Raw genomic sequence first — 25,350 nt, 5'->3', positions numbered from 1 at the left:
AGTCAGCCATCCATGCTGGCAGGTGAACGCTACTCAATGCCATGCTCTTTGGATTGCTTTGGTTTTATACATAGAATCTCAGTCTTCAGTATTCCCTCAAAAACCAAATATAAGCGAACACTCTGATTCTGCAAATTAAGCACCTATAGCTTCATGTTCTGTCTTGCATTTCTACAGTTAATATGGTATGCAGTATTAACTGTAGAAATGCAAAATGTTGCCTTATTTTATTAAGCTACATCATACAAAATTCATCTCTAAAAACAACCACCAAAGCAAACTAAAAATTGTTGATTCTCTAAACATTCATTAGCACATACTCAGTTTTTCCACCATTTTCTCTTTTTATGATCAACTTCCAAATGCTGTTTGATACGAGCTGTCTCATTACAGCTCTAAGAGAAACAGGGCTCCATACAAGCCTTAGATGGCTTTTTTTTTCCAGTCTGATATCAATTCCAGTGAGTTAACTCTTGCCAGTAAGTATAGTACAAGAACCATAGGGAGTAACTCTTCTACAAGAATGAGTACTTTCTCAATCCAGAATGCTTGGGGCAACTTCAGGCTTGACTGAAGTTGCAAAACCAGGAACTCCTGATGTGACAATTCAATGTACTGCAGCAAGGGCAGCAAGCTAGTAAACATAGCAGCTAGGTTTTTGAAGAAGTTTGACACGTGTGATTAAGAAAGGATGGATTTCTTCTGCCTTATCTGTACATCATAATTATTCTCAATTATTCCCGATGTGTTGCCTATCATACTCTGGCCTTCCTACTATTTATTTTGATCCCTTATGGATAGGCCCATAGGATGAGAATTAATCATCCAGAATAATTAAGTAAAGCAGTTGTGAGAGCCTCCTTCAGAAGAAACATTGTTTCTAAAAGTTGCTGCTTTGAACTGAATTCAATTTACTGTTGGCTTTAGAATAACAACACTATCAAGGAAGTGATTTCTGCAAAGGTAAAAGCATTTGGAGCTTCAGCCTAGAATAATACTGAAGATTAAAATCCCATTCCTCAAGTGTAACCATCTTTTTAACCCTTTTCAAGCCAAAATTAATCAAGTATTTCAGTTTATGTGCCAATATTCAGTACTGCTCATGTGAGATGCATGATGCATAATGCATTAAGGACTTCCCACAAGGACTTCCGATGCTGCATGTGTTCTGAATGATCTTCAGCAAATATGATAGGCTTCATTCTTCAAAACTGTCCATTTTTGTGCTAGTTTTTGGCATCTGAGTTTTTCTGTTTTCATCTTAAGACAACCAAGGTCTAGCTCTTCGAAATGTGATTTCATTTGTCACACTGAAAAATTTTAGTTCTGGTCACCTCCAAATAAGGTATATTTAGTCAGAGACCACTTCTGTCAATACTGACCTTGTCACTATTTTTTTTCGGTGCCTGGATATGAAAAACACAACAATTTCTTACACACAATTCAGACACTGTTACAATTAATTTGTATTAATATTTGGAACTTTTAGGTCCTCATCAAGAAAGCAACACAGAGCCCATATTACTGATAGCTTTAAGAATCCCTCATACTACCTCATTACATCTCATTTGCCTCATGAAAAATGAAGCTATTGTACTTTCCATATAATAGAACTCAGCAACAAACAAATCATTGTGTGTGTTTTCATGTGCTACCATTTAAAAGTACCTGCCATGTGCTCCAGGAAAAAAAAAATATATCTTACCGCCTTCCAGTTATAATAGGCAAAAAGTCTTCTGATTTAGCTTCAATGACTTTAAACATTACTTTTTGCAAATCTGAAATTCCCACAGCCATGTCTTCGAGCATCCCTGCTTCTTCACCTATATGGAAAGATTACAGAAGTTATTTAACAGAGAAGACAGATCAGTCACTGAATAGGTTACAGTAAGGCAATGCAGGGATTATACTTTCCAGTCAGTGCATCTAAAAGTCACAGCCCCAAATCCACATTAAAATAACCTACATAAAAGCAGGCTGATTTTAAGAACTGCTGACAATTCTCTGTGGCCTAGATGATAACGACTATTAAGCATCTCTGAAAAATCAACCTGTTCTATATGTGCATGGAATAACTTCAGAAAAGCCTTTTTTTGTCTGTTCTGAAAGCGTTTTTAAAGACTGTCCTGCTGATGGAGGACAAAGGTTTTTAAGAATAACAGTGAATATTGTGTAAAAGGAGTCTGATAGCAGTCTCCAAGTGTGGAGATGCAATTGCCTATGCAGCAAAGACCTGCATAAATGCTAAATCCTTCTACTTAATCAAAAATCTCTATTCTGGGGAAGTAGTCCAATACATCTAGTTCAAACCATTTTGAAACAAGCTGCAATTTCTCTCTCCAAATATCTTTTAAATATATATAAAATCATGGAACCTATAACAATTTAGGCATTAAATAATTTTCAAGGTATCTTCACATCACCAGTAATCAAAGGGCATAGAAGATAGTCAATAACTATAATATGTACTGTTTGGGTTAGCTTTATAAACCTAATTTGGGTTAGGTCAAATGCCTTTGCAAACAGTATTTATCAAAATCAAGAAATCCCCTAGCTGTACTGATGAAGCTAACCTCCTATATTTAAAGCACTGCAGTTCAGCACTCTGCATCAGCTACTGCTCCCTGAGAGAGTGAAAGTAAATTAAGTAATTTATGATATATTGCATTGAAAACAATGTATCAATAACTTCAACTGTGCCATGATATGAAAGCCTATGTTCTCTTCAAGGTAATATTTCTTGATTAAATAAACCAAATTTCTGGAAACAGAACCAAGGTTAAAATCAGAAACTCCTGGGTAAACATCTGGTCTGCATGCATAAGGAATTTTATCTACTTACTATATGTGCTTAGGAGTCCTTCATATTGAACAAGTAATCCAACAGTATGAAGCTGTTGTAAAAATCCTTGATCATGTAAACCTGTGTGCAGCTTGATTATAAACCCACAGACCAATCCAGCAAGCTATAAAGACAATAAAAAATGCGACATCACATCAGTAATATTTAGATACTTCAGAAAATAGCTTAGGTATTTCTACTTAGTGACTATATACATTATCTCATATTAGTTTATTGGTGAGCCACTTCGTGGTATAAAAATAAGTAAAATATTCTCTTACTTAATATTGCAGAAACTTTTTTTTTTTTTTTTTTTTTTTTAAGTTGCATTATTTACACTGGCATAAATGAGACCAGAACCTTCCTTAATAGAATATAAATACATAAGGATGTGAATTATAATAGATTTTGGTGCAGGTTGGCACCTAATGCAAACATCTCCTTGCTTATCACACTCTAACTCCTTAACTATGTTTGGAAAAATACATCATCTTGAGGGAGAAATTAGACAAGTCATTTAGAGGCAAGCTATCTGGAAGGCACCATCTACAGGATCAAAAGAACTTCATCTATTTACCATGAGAAGACTAGTCTGAGGAGAGACATGTTGACAGTCTTCAGACACATAAAATACTGATTCAAACCGAAAACAAATGATCTATAATTCATTTCCAAGGTGACCAAGAGAAAAATTTCTAGCTTGAATAGCAGCAAGGAACACTCAGGTTAGACTTAAGATCCGTACAGGTAAGGATACTGGCATAGATAATCTGGTAAGATTGTGTCAATAGCTTTATGGATCCTTCTTTGTGCAAAGGGGATAGATTATGTAAGACATTTCAGTTTACTGCAGACCTATTTTTGTGACTCAGTGATTCAGTTACTACGGATTTCTATTTACTACTGATTTTTCTCACACATTATAAAATATTTAGGTGGATGTAATGGAAAATACATGAAAAAGTTGTGTTAAACTGGGAGGAAAAAAAAACCAACAAATCAACACAAATGCAGCATAGTATGTTCGATTACAGCAACACTAATAACATCAAAATAGTCAACACAGTAGAGAATAAGTGACATAAGACAACCTACTGCTTGACTGAAGACAATGTCTCTCCTTAGGGTCAGCATCAAACATTGTGGCAAACCACAGGCAAGCTCCTGGAGCAGAACAAACGCCATGGACTGCTTTGCCCTAGTGACCACCTCTCCCATGCAATCCTTCAGCGTAATCACCAGGGGATAAAGCTGCTCATACCAGTCACCTAGAACAAGAAAGATCATTAGTTCCATAACAGGAAAGTTGTAGAAAAAAAATGTGTTTTCAGATTGGAGAGTGGGCTGCAGTAGAACGTCTTAGACTTTTGGTGACACTACAGCTCTATTCTAACCATTGTGGCTCTGCAAAAATGAGAGAAAGGACTCTAGCTTACCACTGAGATGAGGAATATTTTTTCTAACAGACTGAATTTCTCCGTAAAGCCTGCATTGAAGTGTTGTACACAGAGCATTTTGGGGTAAGAGTGAAAACTCATTTAGCGTGACATGAATATGATGGAGAATCTCATCTTCTATCTAGCACCAACAACTCAGATCTAAGTAAATGAAATGCAGTCAAAAAAGAAAAAAAAAACAAACTCAGAAAGAGCATATATTGAAGAAAGAGTGGGTGCTGGGAGGCAAAACAGAAGAACAAATAGTTACCTGGGAAGGATATTACCTATTTAATGTATAGGCTGGAAAGATAGTAACCTTCAAGTCACATTCATTTTTCTTTTTTAGTTTCTGTCTGTGTTCTCTTTAAATAGAGATATTGAACTCATTATTTTTTTTTTAGTCACTCTGAGCAGAGAGATTTCAAACCATTCTACAATATGTTTTGCTCAGTTAAAATGTATGTTAGGAATATCAGGAAAAAAATAGGCTATTGAAACATATGAAAAAAATGGGACTTCTGAACATATTAGAAATGATAGAAAGTGATAATGAGGGATGGAGGAAAACTAGAATAGCTTACTCAAACTTGCCCAATTACTCAAGCTGTTCCTGAATTTGTCAAGGTTTAATAAAAGCAGACCTGCACTGTAGTCATCTGTGGTTTTGCCCACCCCTCTACAATGAGCAAAAAATAAAGAAAAAAATGTTATCTTTCAGAATGTGTCTCTCTTGCTTTCACTGTTGTAGTTTCAAAAGAAAGAAACCTATGCTCGAGAAAAATCTATATAAAAACAGGGAGTGTAACTGACCTAATACTGTTCATCACTACATCATTTAACCTGTAGATTAGTGTAATTAAGAATCAATGATAATCAAAATTTGTTCAATTTAAACTGTAATTACGTGGAAGATAACTGCACATTTTTTCTGGTAAGATAATCTGAATCGGGTCAGCGAGAGGCTCATTAGTACTAAGAAGTTCTTTAAACAAGACCACATAGCTGCCTGCTGCAAAGTTAATTTGGCCATGATACGGAAAAATATGGAAATGAATAAAACTGTAGCCAAGACAACAGAAAGAACTTTGATAGCTAGGAGGAACCACAAAAAATGAAGCTGCAGGAAGGAATGAAGAGGAATTAAGACAGAGTGGTCAGAGAGAATAACTTGGATTGCTTTGCAAACAGCGCCTATGTGATGAGACAAACTGTGTTTTAACAGAGGCATACATATCTCAGTGGAAAAAATAAAGACTGAAGAGCTGTTCCCTGGAAAAGAGCAGCTATCAAGTTATAGCCATTATGAACCACACAGAACATAAGCATCTCCAGTTCCATCCTGCAACAAGGAGCTGATTTTATACAAAAATATTGATAACACGTGCCAGCATCTGGTTTACACATTTTAAAGACTACGAGAGCTTGCAGAAGAGAGCTACCAAGATTTAGGGTTTAATCTTCATAAGCCTATAAAAAGCAGTAATTTGATTTCTTTTCTTTATGAAGAAAAAATGAAGAGTGGTAAAGGAGATCTGTATTCTAGGGAATAAAAGCAAAAGGATCAAAGGCTGGAGGCTGCTGTGAGACACATTCAAATTCAAAAAACACAGCAGAAAACTGGAAGTCAGGCTAGGTTGACCAGGCCACCTAAATTCTTCTTTATATTCTTAAATTATACTGATTTATCAAATTAATAATAAATGACATGAAAAGCAGGATGAGATTAAAACACAAAGTGCACTAAATCTGTGCACAGGGCATAACGGATAAAAATAAAATTTCTAGTCTGCTTCTCACTTGAGCAAATAATTTAATGAAATCTCTGTATATCCCCCATTTTTCTTACAAAGAGCAGCACAACCTAAGCTGCAAAAGCATGACCACCTTCTTTAGGATAGAAAAGTAGACCTGAAGGTAGAGCCAATCTGCCCCAAAGCAAAGTTGGACAGATAAAGCCAAGTACACTGACATCCAGGGCAAGAGAGAAAAAGATGAATTTGTAGACCGAGACACATTTTATATGCACACATTTACAACTTCGGTTATGGGGAGAGGACTAAGGAGATTCACCAACACTTCTTCACAGAAGAGTGGGTCACATATCAATCATAAAAGTCAAGTAACACTGACATCTTATTCTACCAAGTTGCCCCTTAATCTGACACTCCACACAGTGCATTTCTGCTTCTTTGGGAACATAACTTTGTACTTGTCCTCAGTGAACTGCATTCTAGTATTTCAGTGCTCCATTTCGCCAACATCCATTCTAGTCCTACTCCCATGGTGCTTAAAGCATCTCCCAGCTTTAATCGTCTGCAAATTTTATGAGAAACATCTATATTTCATAAGCCAAGTCAGTAATGAATATGTTGAATAATACTGGACTGAGAACAAATCTAAGTGGATTCTACTTCATACAGCCTTCCAGGATGCCAGTGAACAACTGATAGCTGTACCATTCTTGTGATTTTCTGAATTATTTGTCATGATCCTCGTGCTAGGTAGCTTCACAAACATTTCCTCAGAATTTCTGTAACACTGTTAGGAAAGTAATTCTTGTAAAGATGAAAGTTGAAAATATTTTGCCATATTACTAGCGCAAGTAATGTCAGAATTTGTCAGTTCCTCTTGCACTAAGAAGAAATTCTAAGATTTGGAGTACTCAAGGCCATTTTCTTCATTGAATGACAGTCAAGGTAACTATATTAAAAATAGATCCTACCAAATATTAATGTTCCAAAGAAAACAGTGACATAATATTACTCTACAGAAAGCTTTACTTTCATATGCACTTTGCTTTGTAGAAAGCAATAAAAATCCAAAGTTTGTAGGAAGCCTTACCTGAATGGCTAAAATAAATCAGAAATTATTATTTATTTTTTTTTAGAATATAAAATAGATTTGTACTTGACAACTGGAAAGAAGAAAATACAATACCCTCATGTACTAAAATGACCTAACACAATCACTTAGCTACTAGCCTATAGTGAAAATTCCTTTAGTAAAGATGTCCAACCCCCAGAAGGTGGAGCTGGTTTGCAAATCAAAAAAGGGATTGCACAGCTACTTGAGAACAGAATATTTACAAATAGAGAGGTATATTTTTAGGTTTGTCCTTATATTTTAAAGTAAGATTAGTGTTCTAAGATTAAAAAAAAAAGTGCATCATAAAACAAGTTATTTGAAGGAACAACTGTAGAGAAACATATTCATAGATGCTCAATCATTGGTCTGTGTTAAAATCTCCATATGTCTGTTCTTATACTGGACATCCAGTTGCAAATATTCCACTGAGGATATAAAACAAGGTTGTTCATTAACAGTGCACAAGTCTGTGTATGAGAAACACAGAAAGTACTTCCATCTTGAAGTTGCTCCTTGAAATTGAGAAGCACATTCATTAAAAAAAAAGCACTGTATTTTGAGGCCTACACAAATTTAATAGACTTTGGAAAATGTAGTACTTATATGCAAAGAATAGCATGGAATACTAATAAAATTTGTGAAAGTACATGTAAAAATGTACTACATTCATGTTTATATTGTCCTGATTTACCTTTGCACAACACAACTCATGTCTGAAGGTACTGCTTGGTTACAAGACAACATTTCCATACCTAAAAGAGTTTGGGAGATGAATTCAAGATGCCCCAGCAACTCACTCTTCATGAAAAAACCTGCAGTCAGCTCAGCATCAGCTGTTGCTGAAAGGAGATGCCAGGAGGATAACCATAGCTCAGGACCTCTGATCCTGCAGAGACTGACAATAGCTTTGCAGAATCATATAAGGAAAGGAACTGTAAAAATTACTGTTCATGTTCTTAACCCATGCAAGCACACAAAACACTGAGTTTCAGATATCAAATTTATCTAAAATTGAATTTGTAAGATATACATCCTCAATAAAGTGGACAAGAAGTTTTTCAAAAAGACTGAAGGATTAACTGAATGAATGAATATTTCAGAAAGGACATTAGGATCAAGAAGATAAATTACAAGTAGACTAGAGGATGACTGTCATGTTGCTAACATGACAAGGGCAGCCTGTCCTGTTTGAAATATTTAGCATCCAAATAAAGGTGTCAAAGCCTAGTGATGAGGCAAGGAAACTCAATTCAAAAATCACAATTCAAAAATCAAAAATCACAAAAATCATGCTAGTCAGCCTTTGGATAGGAAACTAAAACAAGGTGTAAAAGCCAGACACAGAAGGATGAAACTAGAAGAAAACAATCACTATACAGTTAACATAAGATTAAAACAAGAGTAAGACAGTACAAGTGTAGTTCTCCACCTTCATTGCTAACAAAGAGTTGTAGAAGTTCAGTTTAGGACGGGATTCTTCAGTCTCATTCTCTCAACTTGCCTGCACAGGCAAATGGCCTGCTCAGCTCTCAGCTTGTCATTCTACATGTTAACATTCAAGCCGCACGTGAAATTTGATAAAGTTTGGCAGAAAAGCGAGCTCCTGCTCTTTTCAAAATCAAGCCCGCTGAACTGTTCATTGAAATGTGCTGATGATCAAATAGGAAGAGCCTAAGGCTGTGCAATAGCACTTCTATCTTGTTTTACCCTGGCAACGGAGGAAAAAAGCCAATTCTATCATTCGCATCCACGTCACCTAAAAATCAGTGGATATCTTTGATGGCTTTAATTCACCTCAGAATCTAAATGGTATGAAGTTACGAACTAAAAATGGAATTAAAGCAGAAGAATGCACAACATCTGGCTTTTAAAGGAACAGAGAACCCTAGAAACTTTTGGTTATAAAGTTAATGGCAGCTACTGAAGACTTAAACATTTACTGTAGCTAATCATTCCCTTAATAAATATATATACAAATATACATAAAGCCCACAATGGGATTGAAATAACAGGTTATATAATGTAAATTTATTGACATCACAATTTGAACATGCTAGTCTAAACCTAATGGCTAAAAAAAAAAACAAAAGGCCAGCAAAACAAATCAACCAACCCCAAACTGAAACAATCTCCTCAGAAACAGCTGGTGCAAATTACTTCAGAATACAGTAATTAAGCCCAATGATCTGAATTTACACTTTCAGGACTGGACCTTGCTCACTATTTCTTTGTTTACCTCTTAAGCTCTTGCAGTTATTTAATTCAAGGATCAGAACTCAGCTCTTTGAAAAGGGATGAGGTTTTATTCTTGTAACTCTGCAATATTCCCCACTTCTCAATAGAACATCACAAAACTAGGTCTTCCAGGTATTTCTGCGGCCAATGTAACAACAGCTGATCATGTAGTTCTGGTGCTGAAGGAAACAGTTTTAAGATCTTGGAGATTTATCACTCCATTCTAATCATTTGAGATTTTCTGTACCGTGAGAAGGATTAAGAAAAAAAGTTGAAACCCACTAACCATAAATATATATATTTGTGTCTCCGAAATTTTGCTCTCATCGAAAAAAGGAAAAGAAAGTGATAGCAACAACAAAGTTAAAACTAATGTAAAAGACTGAAGATATAGAAATAATGTAAAAACATTTCTCTAGAAGTATTACACAACAAATATTCTGACATCTTGTTTAAGAAAACAGTTTGTTGAATCAGTCTGTCTTTCCCTTGTTTTTTTTGAGCTTCTGTCAACAGCTTAATTAGCGATAGCAAATATTGCTGTAGTGGTTGTCTTATATTCTGGACTACATACAGCTCAACTAATGAACCTACGAAAAAAAGGAGGAAGACTGAGAGGTTAGTGGGAAATGGAAGTGGAAAAATAGTAGTAGTACATAACATTTTGGAAAAAGAGCTGATGCAAAGACTTACAGAAAACAAGAAAGAAAAACTGGAGGAAAAGTAATGAAAGAGCAAGTTTTTCAGTATTTCTCTTTGGTTTCTCAAAATAAGTAGCACTTGTTCATCAAGGAAAAGATTAAGGGAGAATTTTTTATCTACCCAATTAAATGATCACTTTAAGTAAAAGCTGCTCTTCTGAAGATGCAAACAAAATCACGCCATTTTATTTCACATTTCTGTTGGCAATTGCATTTAGATGGATGCAATTCCCTGGGGCACTGAAAGACAGAAGGATTTAATCTAGACTTACAGAGTCCTCATCAGGTATCAGATTATTCAAAAAATAAATTAACATACACAGTCTGTAGCAATGTGGCTATGAACAGATGTTTTCCTTCATTTGAGTTATGAAATATGGCACCATTCGCCCAGGTAGTCGTCATAACTTACACTGCAAGTTACCCTTGACCAATTAATCTTCCCAGCAGCTTAGTTTTTGACTTCATATTTCACTCCAGGCAAAATCCAGGTGCAATCCCAATGTCAGTTTAAATTCTTTGAGATAACTTGGTTAATTCTGTATGTGGCAGATTAGGAAGTACTCACACAGAGCCAGTGGAAGAGAAGTTGAATTTGATAGTTCAGATGGAGGAGTACAAAGAGCAGCTCATACCACCACAGATAAACATAGACATCTGTATAAACCTAAGAACGAACTATTGCATTTTACTGGCATCTCTAATTCTCCAGGACATGCTTTCACATTCTGACTCTGATGAAAAACGATAAGATGAAAATAAAGAGAATTCAATGCTGTCAAGCAATTCTCCAAAGAAAAACAGTCTTGAGTTAAAAAAGGTAAAAAGTTCTCTTTTAAAATCCATCTACTCTTTCTGATTAATCCTGCAGAGAAATCATAATCCTGCAAGTGATGAAATCACAGCATGTTACCTTGGTAAGTGATAACTCAAATTCAGTCTTAAGAGTAAACTCAAAAGTCAGACTGCAAGAAAAGTTAGGCTAAGAAAGATGTAACTCATATTGAAAGCTAGCTACAAGAAAATGGTGCCACAAGCATTTCTGATTAAAAAGATTCCATACTACAAATACAACCATGTTGGGAAAAAAAAGATTAAGATCACTCAATGTCAATATTGAGACTGCAAATATAAACCTATCTTCACAAGCTTCAAATACATTTAATGATAACATTTGCAGTTATAGGACTATGCTATTCCTCAAACATATCAAATTACCTTCATAACTTTTTCTACCATCTAAAATGAATGCGTGATGTATTCTTAGGACTCTTCTTCATTGTTTGTTAGATGCTACACAAAATTCTGTATTGTAACAGGCAGGTTCGCTAATATAAGGAAACATTTCATCCCATACTTTAAGGTGCATTTTTCAAAAAATTTGATCATGTTCTGGGTATTCCCCATTTTTCTTACAAACAGCTGCACAACTTTTCACAGGATCAGTTCCAGCACTGAAGCAGTTTCAGATTCATCTGTGCCCATACATTTGGGCATTACTCAACCTGGATATGTTCATATTATAGTATAATATATATGCACATGATATTGCAAGCTTCTTATGTTGCTTGTGAAGTGAGTGTAGCATAAAATTCTAATATTTTAGAAAAATTACACTCTTGCTTTATATATAAGAGAAAGTTATGATCCTGCAACTAGTCTTCAAATATAAAATGAGAAGAGTTAAGGTTTAATTTAATTTTAACCCCAAACACAGTATCTTCACTGTATGTAGGTGCTTCTTTCTGTCAAACTTGAATGAGATGCACAAAGTAACTAAACACATAAAATCATGCTTTCACGAAGAGGTCAAGCATGAAAAAGTCCCCCCACAAATCTCCTACAGTGAGCATGTATTCAAGTGTTGCAAAACACTCCACACAACCCAATGGACGGACAGACTCCACTGTCACATAAGGGCACTGGTACTAATTCAAGAGGCATAGAGAAGACCCTGAAATGTGAGATACATTTATAAGAGAAATTTACCCCAGTACCATAAGCCTGTATCATCTCCAGAAGACAACTTCTTAGTTGAACAAAACAATATAATTTTCTAAACATTACAATCGTCATTATTGCTTAACAAGAGATATTCCTCATTTTATTTGATAAATTATTATAATACTTAAAAGGAAATGTAAGGGTTTTTTATTTTGTGAGCTAAAAATTCCAATGAATATTTAATTTGCCTGTGTAGGGTGTAAGCCTGAATTAAAGCTAAGAATACTGTTTTTTATAACTGTAGTGAAACTCAAATGGTTCTAGTTAAGTACATTTCATGCCTTATACTGAAAAACAGAGATTTTCAGGGAGCTGAAAACAGTGAGGGAAAACTAGTAAACATTCATGTTGCTAAGTGTTTTTGCTTGTATGAACAGAAGGAATCAAAAATGAAGAATAATCCTAAGTCATAATTTTTCAAGACTGGTTTAAAATAATAATATCAATCTCAAATTTTGTTCCTTAGTGAAAAGTACTTTTAACAATTGGAGTACAGAAAAAACAGCACATGTGACTCTCAGTACAAATGTACTGTAAGTAACGGGAAATTTATGTCAGTGTACTACAGCTTTAACTGCAAAACAGTTAATTGGCATCCTGAGTTTCAGCTAATAGTAGAAAAATAAATTAACACCAAAAGAAGGGTTAGGCGCAAGAAAAATGAATTTTGTTCTTTCAAACAAAATCAGTGTCGATGAATTTATTTTCTAAGGATTGTTTCAAGTTGACAATTCGATCTACTTCACCGTTAAGATTTTTATATATTCTTATCTAAAGGTCTGAAGAACGTAGAAAGCTTCCTTGAAAAAAGCAACTTCTGTTAATAAAAGCTGCAATTTGATAAACCAGACTGCAACCATTGAAAGCTATGACTATGCAAATCTTTTCTATCAGCAATCTGATAGAAGATACTACTGACTCCATTATCTCATTTTTCTGTGGCTTTTTCCATTTGTATTTACACTAGTCAATGGTTATAAAAAAAAAAAGAAAAAACAAAAAAAATCACACCAAAGGTTGCTTACCGCCTGCATGCTTGCAATCTGCTGCTGAGGGGTCAATTTCACCATCTTTAACATTGCTGCTGTTGTCTTTTTCAAGGAGTTTGTCCACCATGGCAATAACACAGTTTAAACTCTTCCCCACATTGGCCCACACCCTGTCCTGAAAAGAGCATAAGATAATCACTGCACATTACTGAAGAAGGATAAAGAGACAAAACCAACTTCTTATCAAAACATTAAAATGGAGACAATTTACACAAATATTAGGTGTCAGCATATTACCATTCTTCTCATTCTGCAGGCAGTTTAAGCCTTTTTCATGGACTGAATGACAACTGTAATCATGTTGCTTTTTTTTTTTTTGGTATTGAAAGAAACATAGTTCAAATTCTATATGAAAATGCACGCAAAGTTATCTGTTTCAGGTTCAATGACAGGCAACTGAGCAGATTGTCTGTTTGACATTATATGGTAAGGGTAAAGACACGTAAGACCTTGACAAATCAAATCCCGTGTGCAACTAGATAATTCCACCATGGTACTTGACAACCTCTTTTTAATAATTTAACATATCCTCTATTTTATCACATGACACAGTCTGTTAATACAGAGGTACAGATGTAAAATTAAAAGATAAAAACTAACAGCTTGCTGTCATGACACATTTGTGGTATCATCTGAGGTAATTTCAGTTTTGTCTTGCACCTCTCACAAAGGCTGCAATCATGACTTGTTCACTGAGTTTACAATAAATATGAGAAATCCAGAAATAATAGTGTTGCAGAAGAAAATCTGTGCAAGCAGAAAAAAAAGGAGAGAGAATGTGGAAGGAGAGAAAGAGCTACTGTAGAATAGATATAGGCAGGGTCCCATCATGTGCTGGATGGCGCAGAAATCAAAGCTCTCGCACACAAACTAACAAGGCAGAATAAGAAAAAATAACACAACCAAGCCATGCAAGAAATAAAGTTATACACAAGACTAATAATCAAAGAGTAAAAAGAAAAACCAAAAAACAACAAATCCGAAACAACACACGGACATGCTTTAATAAGTCACTCTGATGTTGATACAGAGCAATCAGCTTGCTTGATGGTTAAGAATGGAAAGACACAATCAAAACTCTTTTCTTCTTTACAATAACCAAAAGTTTAAGGTACACATCAGGCTTTGAGACATAAAAACCGAGCTGCAAAACAACAGCTTAAGAGAAGGGCAAGGAAAGCAACTGAAAACTCAAAGAAATATCTCAGTTCCATGTACGTGGTAACACTTGAAAGTTGGGTGAGAGCAAAGAAAGAACTACTACTAAGGCAAACTTATTTAATATGAGATTTACTTCAATTTCATGTCACAAGTCTTAGGCCAGTATCTGACACCGGCAGAGGGATCTCACCTTTCTACATTCCCTCCACTTGAGGGCACACACACCCTGTGACAAATGGGCATTCTGCCTTGAGGGACAGGACGCAAATGTACAGATAGAGAAGCATCTACTTGCTGGAAACACATGGCAACACAGATCCTCGCTCTCCAGCTCAGAATTCAAAGGAAAACTCAGAATTAGAAGGAATTTGTAGGGCTGCTGCAAGGGCGAGTGAGCTGATGTACAAGTGGCAATAAACTGGTTATTCTTGCACAGACCTGTATTTAATCCACAAATACATTTTTCAGAAGTACTGCATGTGCAATGCAACAAGTGGAAATATCTGTACTTGTACACATGAAAAAAACTCTTAAATATGTGACTATCTGAAATTCACAGGCACAGATGCAATTAAAAGCCAAAAACAGAGGACAGATAGAATCCCTTCATGAATTTAATCCTCACACATGTACCTAAAATATTTCTGAAAAATGTTCACAGTATGGATGATTGTTTTCCAGCCCCCACAAACATTAGTTTTGGGAGAACAGGTGAGGAGTAATGTAATGTTGCAAATAGTAAAAATCCAAGCTCAAAAGAGCTGCAAGTTTTACTGGAGAGTGGCAAAGAGTATCAGTCTTTATAATCACTGAAGTTGCTAAGGTATATGAACTCAAGTTATTCAGTACAGCTGCAGGAACATAATTTCCCTTTCCTCTCTCTGCTGGGGCAGTTCAATCCTAACACAAACAGTGCTAAGTTCTTAATAAGCATCTGGAGTTACTGCACAAGCAACACAAATAAGTGCTTTAGTTCATTTAGGAATGAACACTTCTCCATGTAAACCAACTTTTAACCTCGCATTAAGATGATGTCTATAGAATATTCACACAAACATTCCCTGAGGGCTTAGAAGTAAGATTCATAAACATCTGTTGACAGAAAGCTCATTTTTATTATCACACATCTGGCCATTTCACATGAGAGCAAATGAGATGGAGCAGAAGCTTGTTGTACCAGAGCTCTTTTTTCTCCAGATACAAGGTTCTTGTGATTCAAAGTTATCACTATATGCAGACACAAGGAGATGTATCTATCATTTGTGATACTATACTGTCTACATCAAAGATGGCCTCATTGTAAAGAACGCATCTTGAGTAAAATTGTTCTCTCCAATCAGTGAAAATCAAGTGACTCCTTGTTCTTTTACATGAGGGGTAATACATAAATTTCACATTCCTTCGTCTCCCTCACCTTTCACATGTTTTCCTGTAGCCTAGCACACCTTCCACTCACCTTGCATATTCTTAAGCAATTTATTTTCCATTTGCCTATAAAAAGTGTCACAAATGACCATTTTGCAGCACGTGTCAGACTAAAACACAAAACACACACCATCTGTCTTATAAGGCTTCTGCGTGAAGTTAGGAAGGGGAAGAACACAATTGTTATTTCTTCATACAGCAAAATGCTGAGACCATACATTGTTCAACAGGATGCTTCTTCCCTGAGAGCAGTTTTCCCACCAGTTGTCACAGAGTTAACTGGGTGTTTACTCCCGCGGTGTCAAGAACCAAGAGAAATAAGGTTTTTGGTTCATTCATTTCTGCCTCTTTACACTCAGAAGTCAAACTAATGACAGGGAAAAAATGTGCAACAAGGCTTGACTGCCAGTACAAAGCAGACTGGGATAAATCAATGGCATGCTGACATTGTGATGTATCCTTTCACATACAATACTACTGTTGCTCGCTTTACTTGGGCAAAGTCTTGACGCAGCAACTTCATCACTCAGTGCTATGGAGACTCTGTGTTTTTGAGATGCAACTTGGGTTCATGTTCATGTTATATTAAAGTATTTTAACTAATGTGATTAAAATCCTGTCGTAATATGACTGTGCTTTGGAGTGGAAAGTATCATACATGGGTCAGTACTTCAGAACAATATCTGAATACCATGCCAATATTTGTAAATAATTTATTGGAAACGATATTTTATGGTCTTTGCAGCTCCAGTCACGTTAGGTAGTCCGTCAGAAATGTAGAGCAGAAACAGCTCCAAGGGGCAACGTGCCTACCTTTTCTTGTATAATGCATGACAACATGCTCTGTTCCCTCCCAGGTTCTAGGATAGCAGAAGCAGCTGGCAAGAGAAGAGGAGAGTATCTATCCAGAGGCAATCTAACACTCTCAAGTTAAATATTTTTCCTTCAACAGCACTGCTGTACTACTGCCTACATACAGCGCACCAATATAAACAGCTCAATCCATGCTGCTGTCAGCTACACTGGGATCAATATCTGTACTTGATATCAAAGCAGAGGTACAGCACGGCACTGCTATGGAGAAGAGGAAGGCTTTCTGGCAAACACCACTCACACAATGAAAGGGCACTGTGCACACTTAAGAAACTGGGAACTGTTCCTTCAGATAAATTTGGATGCCAGGGAAGGAGGAGATCTTCACAAGTTGTTTCAGTACTGCGCTTTGAATTCATTTTTGTGATGTTTGTGGGATAGTACAGTCTTTGAAAGAAGATGGAATGGGGTCAGTTCAAAGAGTTGTTGGACATGATTTAGATTTTGGACAACTGCAAAATAGAAATCTGAGTTACAAAAACAACTCAAGGTAATAATGGGGAGAAAAAAGCAACAAAGGAGAATATAGTACCCTGCATACAAATAATTTTCTTCTTTTATAGCTGGCTTTCAGACTAGATTATTTTTTTCAAATTTTATATGTGATTATTCTTACTATTTCCAACACAATAATGTCAGCTTGATCATTAAAACTCACATTATTAATTACCTGAATTTTAATAAAGGAATAAATATCAGTGGAAGCCTAACGCCTAATCTTCAAATCTAGAAAAAAGACAACATTTAAGATTTATAATGTTTGATATTGACTCAGACTCAGTTTATTAACTCAGAAAATATCTAGGGATGTACTTAAATTTAACCAAGCAGGTAATTTTAGTAATTCAGCAAGAAAAAAATCCCAATGCTGTAAACTAATGCATTTCTGTGATTTAGTAATTAGGTGCAAATATCTGGCAGAAAAATGTCAATAAAAAATCAATAATAAAATATAGATCAACTAGCCTCTCCACAACAGCAGAATTAGTACATTAAAATACAATTTGCACAAAAATTTCCATTCTCCCTTTTGTCAAATGTACTGTGATATTTATTTTACTGAATGCCTCGGCAGCTGCAATCAAACATTTTGGTTTAAATTTCAAGTAAAGAGAGACAGTTCAAGCAGCCAGATTGCAGAAAAAAAAAAAACAGGAAAAATGAAGTCAAGGTTTTAAAGTCAGCAGAGAAATAAAAGAATGAGTTGGTTATTTATTGTTTAATTCTCATGTCTCCCTAATGAATGGGCACAGAGATAATTGTCTTTTCTCTTCAAGTCACATTCTTCTCTTATTTATGGTTTGGATAAAAGTTACCAGTCCAGTGTAGGTACTATAGCTCACAGTTAATTAATTATTTACAACATAGATTAATATGTCTGAATCTTTTATATTTATGAGAATACAGTGATGAACTGAATAAAGTATGAACCTGAACCGAATAAAAATACTGGAGTTGGGGGTATATATAACAAAGAAGCAGATCTCTTGTGAACACACCTACCAAATTATTTAATTTACATAGTCTTAGCCACAAATAACATACATCTTTGAAAGACATACCAAGAATGTTAAAATCTAAAACCCATGTTTGATTTGTTTTATGCAATCTCAGATACCTTCTAGGAACAAAGTCGATGGGAAAACAGCTTTGTTTTGCTAAGACTTAACTCATGCATGTTGAAACTATTTATGTTCAGTCTTGGCCAAAAAAAATCCCGACATCAGTGTATGCCTTTTCAACCTCCTTAAATCTGTCTAATCAAGAAAAAGAACTCAAGTAGGAAACTCATTCAAGTTAGTTTTAGGGAAGTATATCATTTTTAAATTCTAGCAACTCAAAATATATTTGAAAAATATTATTTAATACTTTTGAATTACTTCCCTAACAAAGTGTGACAAACTTACTAGGGCTTCCATTTGTTTATGCTTGTTTTTAGGGTTTGGGATTCAATACCAGTCAAAAGTATTCCAGCTACTTACCCACTCTTCCTCATCATATTCAGAATGATGGGGTATAGAGTCCTGTCTTTTAACCTGAGATGGATGATCCTGATGCTTTAGGTCATCCCCCTCTTCTGCACTGTTTCTAGGCACAGCTGGTTTCTTGAGGACACAGCTGGGTCGGGCTGTATATAGTGCTAAAAGGGCACTTCTGACCAGCTGATCCTTAAATGCATGCACAAACAACTCTGTCTAGAGATAAAGAAAAATGAATACAAGGTTAGGACAAATAATGTAACAGAGCATTAAAAAATTACAACAGCGAATTATGCTTAGAAAGGGAAGTCTGTGCTTCTGGCCAGCCCAAGGAACAGAAAGCAAAAAACAGCAAGAAATAAGGAACAGTTCAAGAGTTTATATGACATCACATTCTTACCGCTCTAAGAATTGACTAACACAACAGCAAAGTATTTATATTAGAAATTATCAACTTTTCATACAATCCTGTTTTATTTAAGCTTCAAATTTTGCCTGCAACAACGAGCAACGAGACCAGCTCTAAGAGTATCCAACTACTTCTCAATCATTTACAGATGTCAGACAAAATCTGATTAAGAAATCATAGAATCATAGAATGGCCTGGGTTGAAAAGGACCACAATGATCATTTAATTTCAACCCCCCTGCTATGTGCAGGGTCACCAACCACCAGACCAGGCTGCCCAGAGCCACATCCAGCCTGGCCTTGAATGCCTCCAGGGATGGGGCATCCACAGCCTCCTTGGGCTGAGATCTCCTTAAATAAACAACACTCCACTCTACACTGTTGAAATTCAAGTACCTGCAAAAGCAGTATTTCCAAGTACAAGTTGTGATACCTATAGGTATCAGTCCAGACTTTTAAAGAAAGGAATGAACCCTTGAAGGAATTTTTCAGGCTCAATACAATTATAACAATAAGATGTTACTTATTATATAATTATAACAATATTACACAATTATTATATTATAGAATTGTTATTATTACAACAAGATGTTACTTATCGACAATCAGTCTAACATTTGTAAGTTCTCCTTTTTGACTATAACAGATCAAAGTTCATCTTATTTTTAAAAACTTCCAATCTCCCTGCATTATTTCCTTCTACCAAAACAACAACAAGTAAAAATGATAACATTCATCCTTTCTGCATATGGTCTTCAGCATCTCCAGCCTTTGTCTCTATGTAACAGCATAAACCATTCAACTGTTATTTTCTAAGTCATTCTCAAGTTACAATCAAGTTGCAATATGGAGTGTGATATCTCAGACAGATTAATTCAGGGATGTGAATATAAGTTAGCATTTCACATTGCACTAATTCTGCTGTATCACAACGCAAAAGACTTTTGGAGACCCCATAATAAACGGGTTTTAAAAAGTAAGAGAGGATTGTAGATCATATTATTACAACATGCTGTGTCACTAGAATGAGACTTGTGCCAACTAGAATGGAAAATCCTCACTGCATGAGTTTTTACGTATCTTCAGTACAACAAAGGCATGCAGAAAAGCATAAAACAGATCTTACCCTACAAGGGTGTGCTCTTGGTCAACTTTTTTTTTTTTTATCCTAGTATAAGACTGTGACTCTCAACTTTTAGTTTAGACTGACAACCTTCAAGAACTGCCTTTTGAAGAGCGCTGGTTCCCCACACTCAGTGTTTGCCATGCACACCCACCTCCTGCTGTCATACACACAGGGCCCTGTTTTCACTATTTCTCTTAAGGGTGCTGGCCCATTCACACCATCAGCTGATGCAACCAATTGAACCAGAGAGAGTGAGGCACAAGCACAAATTGCTTTCCATTGCATGGCAGCAATCACAAGCAAAGCAGAGACAGCTGGGGGAGTCAATTTTAGTTACTTCAGCAATGGTCATCAGACTTAATCTGTCTGAGATGGGACAGCATGCACCCTGCCAATTTACCACAGGCTACTGTACCTCCTATCTCTGCTTAGGGGGCTTTGGTTCACAGGAGACAATGAAGTACTGTTTCTCATTCCTTCCACTCCATAATCATTTGAATTTATTTACCCTATCAGTGGGATTTAGTTGATTTACTATTTACTGGACAGCTTCAGACAGTGAACTACCTTTGCACGCACATCTTAAATAAACAAGCACACAGAAAATATATGCCTGTAGAGTGATGAGCCTAAACAAGCAGTTACACAGAGCTAGGAAATAGTAGAAATAAAGACTGCCTAGCTAAGCTTCCTTCAACTCTTCCATGCTTCTTATGAAAAGTCCAGAAGACAGAGCCAGGAGAAAAAAAAAAAAACAAGAAAAAAAAAAAGAAAAGAAAAGAAAAGAACAGGAGAATGGTTCCACAGGTTGATGGAACACTCAACATGAGCTGGCAACCCAGAGGGCCAAACGTATCCTGGGTTGCATCATGAGCAGGTCAAGGGAGGTGATTCTGCTCCTCTACTCTACTCTCATGAGACCGCACCTGGAATACTGCATCCAGTTCTGGAGCACCCAACACAAGACAGACACAGGTCTTATAGCAGCCTTCCAGTACCTGAAGGGAGCCTACAAGAAAGCTGGAAAGGGACTTTTTAGAAGTGCAACAGGACAAGGGAAAACAGTTTTAAACTTGAAGAGGATTTAAACAAGATACTAGTAAGAAATTCTTTACTGTGTTAGTGGTGAGATACTGGAACAAGTTGCCCAGTGAGGTTGTGGATGCATTCAAGGCCGGACTGGATGAGGCTATGAGCAACCTGATCTAGTGGGACGTGTCCCTGCCTAAAGCAGGGGGGTTGGAAGTGGATGATCTTAAAGGTCCCTTCCAAACCAAACCATTTAATGATTCAATGAAAACAAATGCCCTTAAGTTCTAAGTGTTAGCCTCTATCTTCCTGGAAATCTTTCCCCCAGTTTCTGCACTCCTTCCCAGTGTTTTTATCCAGTCCCTTTTGACTAGTACTTACTTCACTTTTGTGCCTTTACTCAAACTATTCTTTTTCCTTGGTTTTCTGCCTCTATAGCCCTCTTAAGCCAACTGACATTTAGACCACAATGCTCTGAAGAATTGATAATGTTTTATGTCATTAAAGCTTTAGCTGCTGAGGTTGGACACCTGCATGAGAACTTTCTGCTCTTCTGCTGTTTTCAGAAAAAAAACTCTTCTTGATCACAGAATCATAGGGGTCGGAAGGAACCTTTAGAGATGTAGACCAATCCCTCTGCTAAAGCAGCTTCACCTACAGTAGGTCACTCAGGAAGGTATATGGATGTGTCCTGAATATCTCCAGAGAAGGAGACCCCACAACCTTTCTGAGCAGCTTGTTTGAGGGCTTCATCACTCAGAGTTAAGAAATTCTTCCCTATTGAACTGCTTGGGTTCCAGTTTCTGCACATTTCCCTTGTCCTATTGTTGATGTAATTGAAAAAGAGACCATCCCCATCAGCTTGACTGCTGCATTTTAGATTGTTTTGAGATCCCCTCTCAGCCTTCTCCAGAATGAAGTGTCACATGTCTCTCAGCATTTGATCCCTAATGGCTAAACAGAGAATGCATGAAAATTCGCTGCAACTAAAACTCAGAAGGTTTTAAAATAACAACCTTAGAAACATGAAGTCGTGTATTTTTGAGTTAGCATCAGGACTTCTTCTGGACTTAATTTGAGATTCTTCTGTGATTAGGCACAATCAATACTATTTAACTCTCAGGCAATTTTATCAGACCTGTTTTGCCTCTCCACTAATTTAGTACCTGAGGGAAAGGCTACTTAAATTCAGACCATTTTCTTATTTGTAGACCTTCAGGACTGCCTCATTGTCTCGAAATTAACTGCAAGACAATTTTGTTGTTTTGCACTTCCAGCCTCCGAATGGTACACACTTAGAGAACACAGTCTAAGCACCGTCGCTACCAAACCATATCCATCTTCTATAAAAATGACGTAAAGTTTTAACTGCAGAATTGTCTTCTCTCACACAGTAACAGTGGAGCTACTTTTTGTGGCAATTCTATAGTTCCTGTCAGAACAGCCCAAACTACTTGTCTGTCATTAGAAATGACAATACCATGGTTTTGCTGAAGTCTTGCCTCTCTCTTCCCCTACCACAGCCTGTTTGAGATCATACCAGGTTTCTGCATCAGGAATGGCAAATTCAAAAAAAAGCTTTGAGTTTCAGAAAGTCGTAAGCACCGGACAATGTTAAGTCAGGAATGCCTACTATGACTATGATGCATATTAGGTAACTCTCTGAAAAGTTTAAGTAATTTCATTTAGATGTAAATGTTTTATAGGGAAGAATGCGTTTTAGAAAAATAAGTTGGTATGGAAGTCTGTTGGTTTTTTTTTTTTTTATATAGAAACTAAAATTCTACTGTAATTAAATTCCATTCAAAGATTCCACTGGTTTAACAGCTATCAACATTTAGCTATATTTTCTTACAGTTAAATACAGCCAAATTTGCAGAACATCACTATTTATAGAATTTTACTGAAGCCACAAAACAAGCACATACAAAGAAATGCAAACTTTCAAGTTCCTTTAGATACTTGACTAAAGAGTATTTCTGTAAATAAAGATAGGCATAGCTGGAAAATGAATGTATCAAACCTTCTGCAAGCTGCAAATGCTGATACACTTGTCAACAGCTAATGGCTTTTTAAATCAATTAACAGAAAGTGCTGATAAAAGATTAGTCTCAGAAAAAAACTGTACAGTAAATTCCAAATCATACACGGAGAAGTAAAACCATGATAGAAATATTAGAGAATAAGGTCAATAAAATAAGGGGTGAAATTATTTTCACTTCCAATGCATGCAGCCGGTCCTTCCATTTCTAATAAAATTACTTGGCTGTAACTCACATTTTACTGCTACCTAATGTTTGGAAATAGTCAGTCTTTATATGATGCTTAATATTGCCTTGAGTTGAAAATGACACACTTTCGAACAAATTTGAGAAATGTAATTACAAATATTTTTTTTCCCAGCTTGTTCAAACAGCTTCTTAACTTGAAAATGGTCATCAATTTAAGTAACAGAAGATTTCTTGCTTACATGTAAAAGGTACACACAGGCTATAACGAAATGAATTCCTCCCTTTTATTTTCAGGCCAAGTTCTCCTTTCCTATATATCCCTCACATTTGCAGCAACTCCACTTCTCCTAAAGTTACTGTGGATTTACACATCTATAACCAAGAGCAACATTTGTCACCCCTGTGGCTCCAGTGCAATGCCATCACAGTATGTGGCTGAGCTTAATATGGAGATTTGAAACTCTCACACTGAACAACGTACTGCTGGGGTAACAGCTCAACAGACCACAGGGGTTGTCACTTCCCGGTAGATGAAGATATATTGAAATGATTATTGATCGTGCTATTAAGTCATATTGAGATCACATTACAGAAGGTAGGGCCCATGAAGCAACAGGAAAATTTTAAAACCCCATTGGTTATAGCTGTAGCACTTAACATTTTTTGTAGAGAAACATATGCTTAGAAGTACTTTGGAGACTTAAGCTAATCTCCAAAATCCCTCTGTGAGACAGGTGGAAAATAGTATCTTCCTTAATTTAGAGCTGAAGAACCTAAGATGAGGAGGTGCCTACAGCTACAGAAGAAAATAATAGGACAAGGACGACTAAAATTGAGACCTTCTAGTTCCAACTTGTCCTTCCAAACTGCATCATGCCTGGTCATGCTATTATTCTCACCTTTGTGCACTAGCTTGAACTACCTCCCATAGGCAGTTGAAGTATCACAGAAGGAGAAATATTACAGTTTATCATCCCACAAAATTATTTACAATGATCTATTTTTGATAAACCCTATTATGTGACCACAAGAGGCTAACAAAGACACATGAAATTACATTAATTACATTAATTACTTTCAAATAATGCCAACTCTTATAAGCTCCATTAGTTTTCTACATGAATACCTGCAGAAAGGCAAGATAATGTATTTTTTTTTTCCTTTTTTTGATGACAACATTTTGAAGCTTATTTTAAATGCTATGAAATGCAACTTATGCTGGAAAAAAAGCCCCTGCAGCTACAGACTTGGTTATTTCATTTTCCACTGCAGCAAAGATTTGAATCTTACTTTTTCTGAAAGCATCTTTAAAGAGTTCTTCAAGCTGTCCGGAGAATGCTGGCTTGCAGAATTAAGCAGAAGGTCTGCATGGCTTGATATGAGAGGTTGTAGATGATTGATGTTGCTGAGAACTTCTTTTGCCTTAGCTGTGTTTTCAGGTGAATAGTAAATACACTGGTATCCAGTACTGTAACAACAGAAAGATAGATGCACATCAAAATGATTTCTGCTACTACTGTGATTAATGTGCTAAGAAATTTTAATAGATATCGTAAGAATGACGGAAACCAAAAATTGACTGTTATCACTGAAACTCTTCCTCCTTTAAAGTCTTCATTTGAACATCAGGGGACATTAATTCAGACAACCAAACTTTCTGCTTTCCTTTTAACTGTTCACAAACTACTGCACTTACTCTGTAATGCTTATTTTTCCTTTTCAAAAGTCATCCTTTTGTCATTGTTTTTTTTCCCCAATATTTATTAATTATACATTATCCTTTCATCTCATTATTCCAAAATACCATTTTTAGGCAGAGTATATTCCTACTGGTGGAGAAAAAAAAGGCACAGCAAACAAGACCTGGGTGCACAGTGTATTTCACTCCTAATTTATTCATGCCTTCAACAGATTTTATTTGATTAACTACTCAGTGGAGAGCTCAAGGAAGAGGAGTAACAGGACCTAATGGATTAAAAAAAA

General features: G+C 36.1%; 1 protein-coding gene across 22 annotated transcripts in view; it reads right to left on the bottom strand.

Annotated features, from left to right (window-relative positions):
* Positions 1 to 25,350, bottom strand: part of INPP4B (inositol polyphosphate-4-phosphatase type II B) — a 327,844-nt gene that overhangs the window by 91,990 nt on the left and 210,504 nt on the right. For all 22 annotated transcript variants that reach the window (XR_016465803.1, XM_090138618.1, XM_090138627.1 and 19 more), the window contains 6 exons: positions 24,658 to 24,835; positions 18,577 to 18,789; positions 13,112 to 13,250; positions 3,938 to 4,110; positions 2,843 to 2,966; positions 1,706 to 1,823 (listed from right to left, as the gene is read on the bottom strand). Coding sequence is in view for 21 of the 22 variants with exons in the window: in XM_090138618.1 (XP_089994744.1) it covers positions 1,706 to 1,823; positions 2,843 to 2,966; positions 3,938 to 4,110; positions 13,112 to 13,250; positions 18,577 to 18,789; positions 24,658 to 24,835 (945 nt within the window). In the remaining variant the exon portion in view is untranslated. The remainder of the gene's footprint in view (positions 1 to 1,705; positions 1,824 to 2,842; positions 2,967 to 3,937; positions 4,111 to 13,111; positions 13,251 to 18,576; positions 18,790 to 24,657; positions 24,836 to 25,350) is intronic.

Source organism: Phasianus colchicus, chromosome 4 (genome assembly GCF_987193195.1).
Source record: "Phasianus colchicus chromosome 4, bPhaCol1.hap1.1, whole genome shotgun sequence".
NCBI lineage: Eukaryota > Metazoa > Chordata > Aves > Galliformes > Phasianidae > Phasianus > Phasianus colchicus.
Note: the sequence above shows the minus strand (reverse complement) of the source record. Positions and strands in the feature narration are given on the sequence as shown.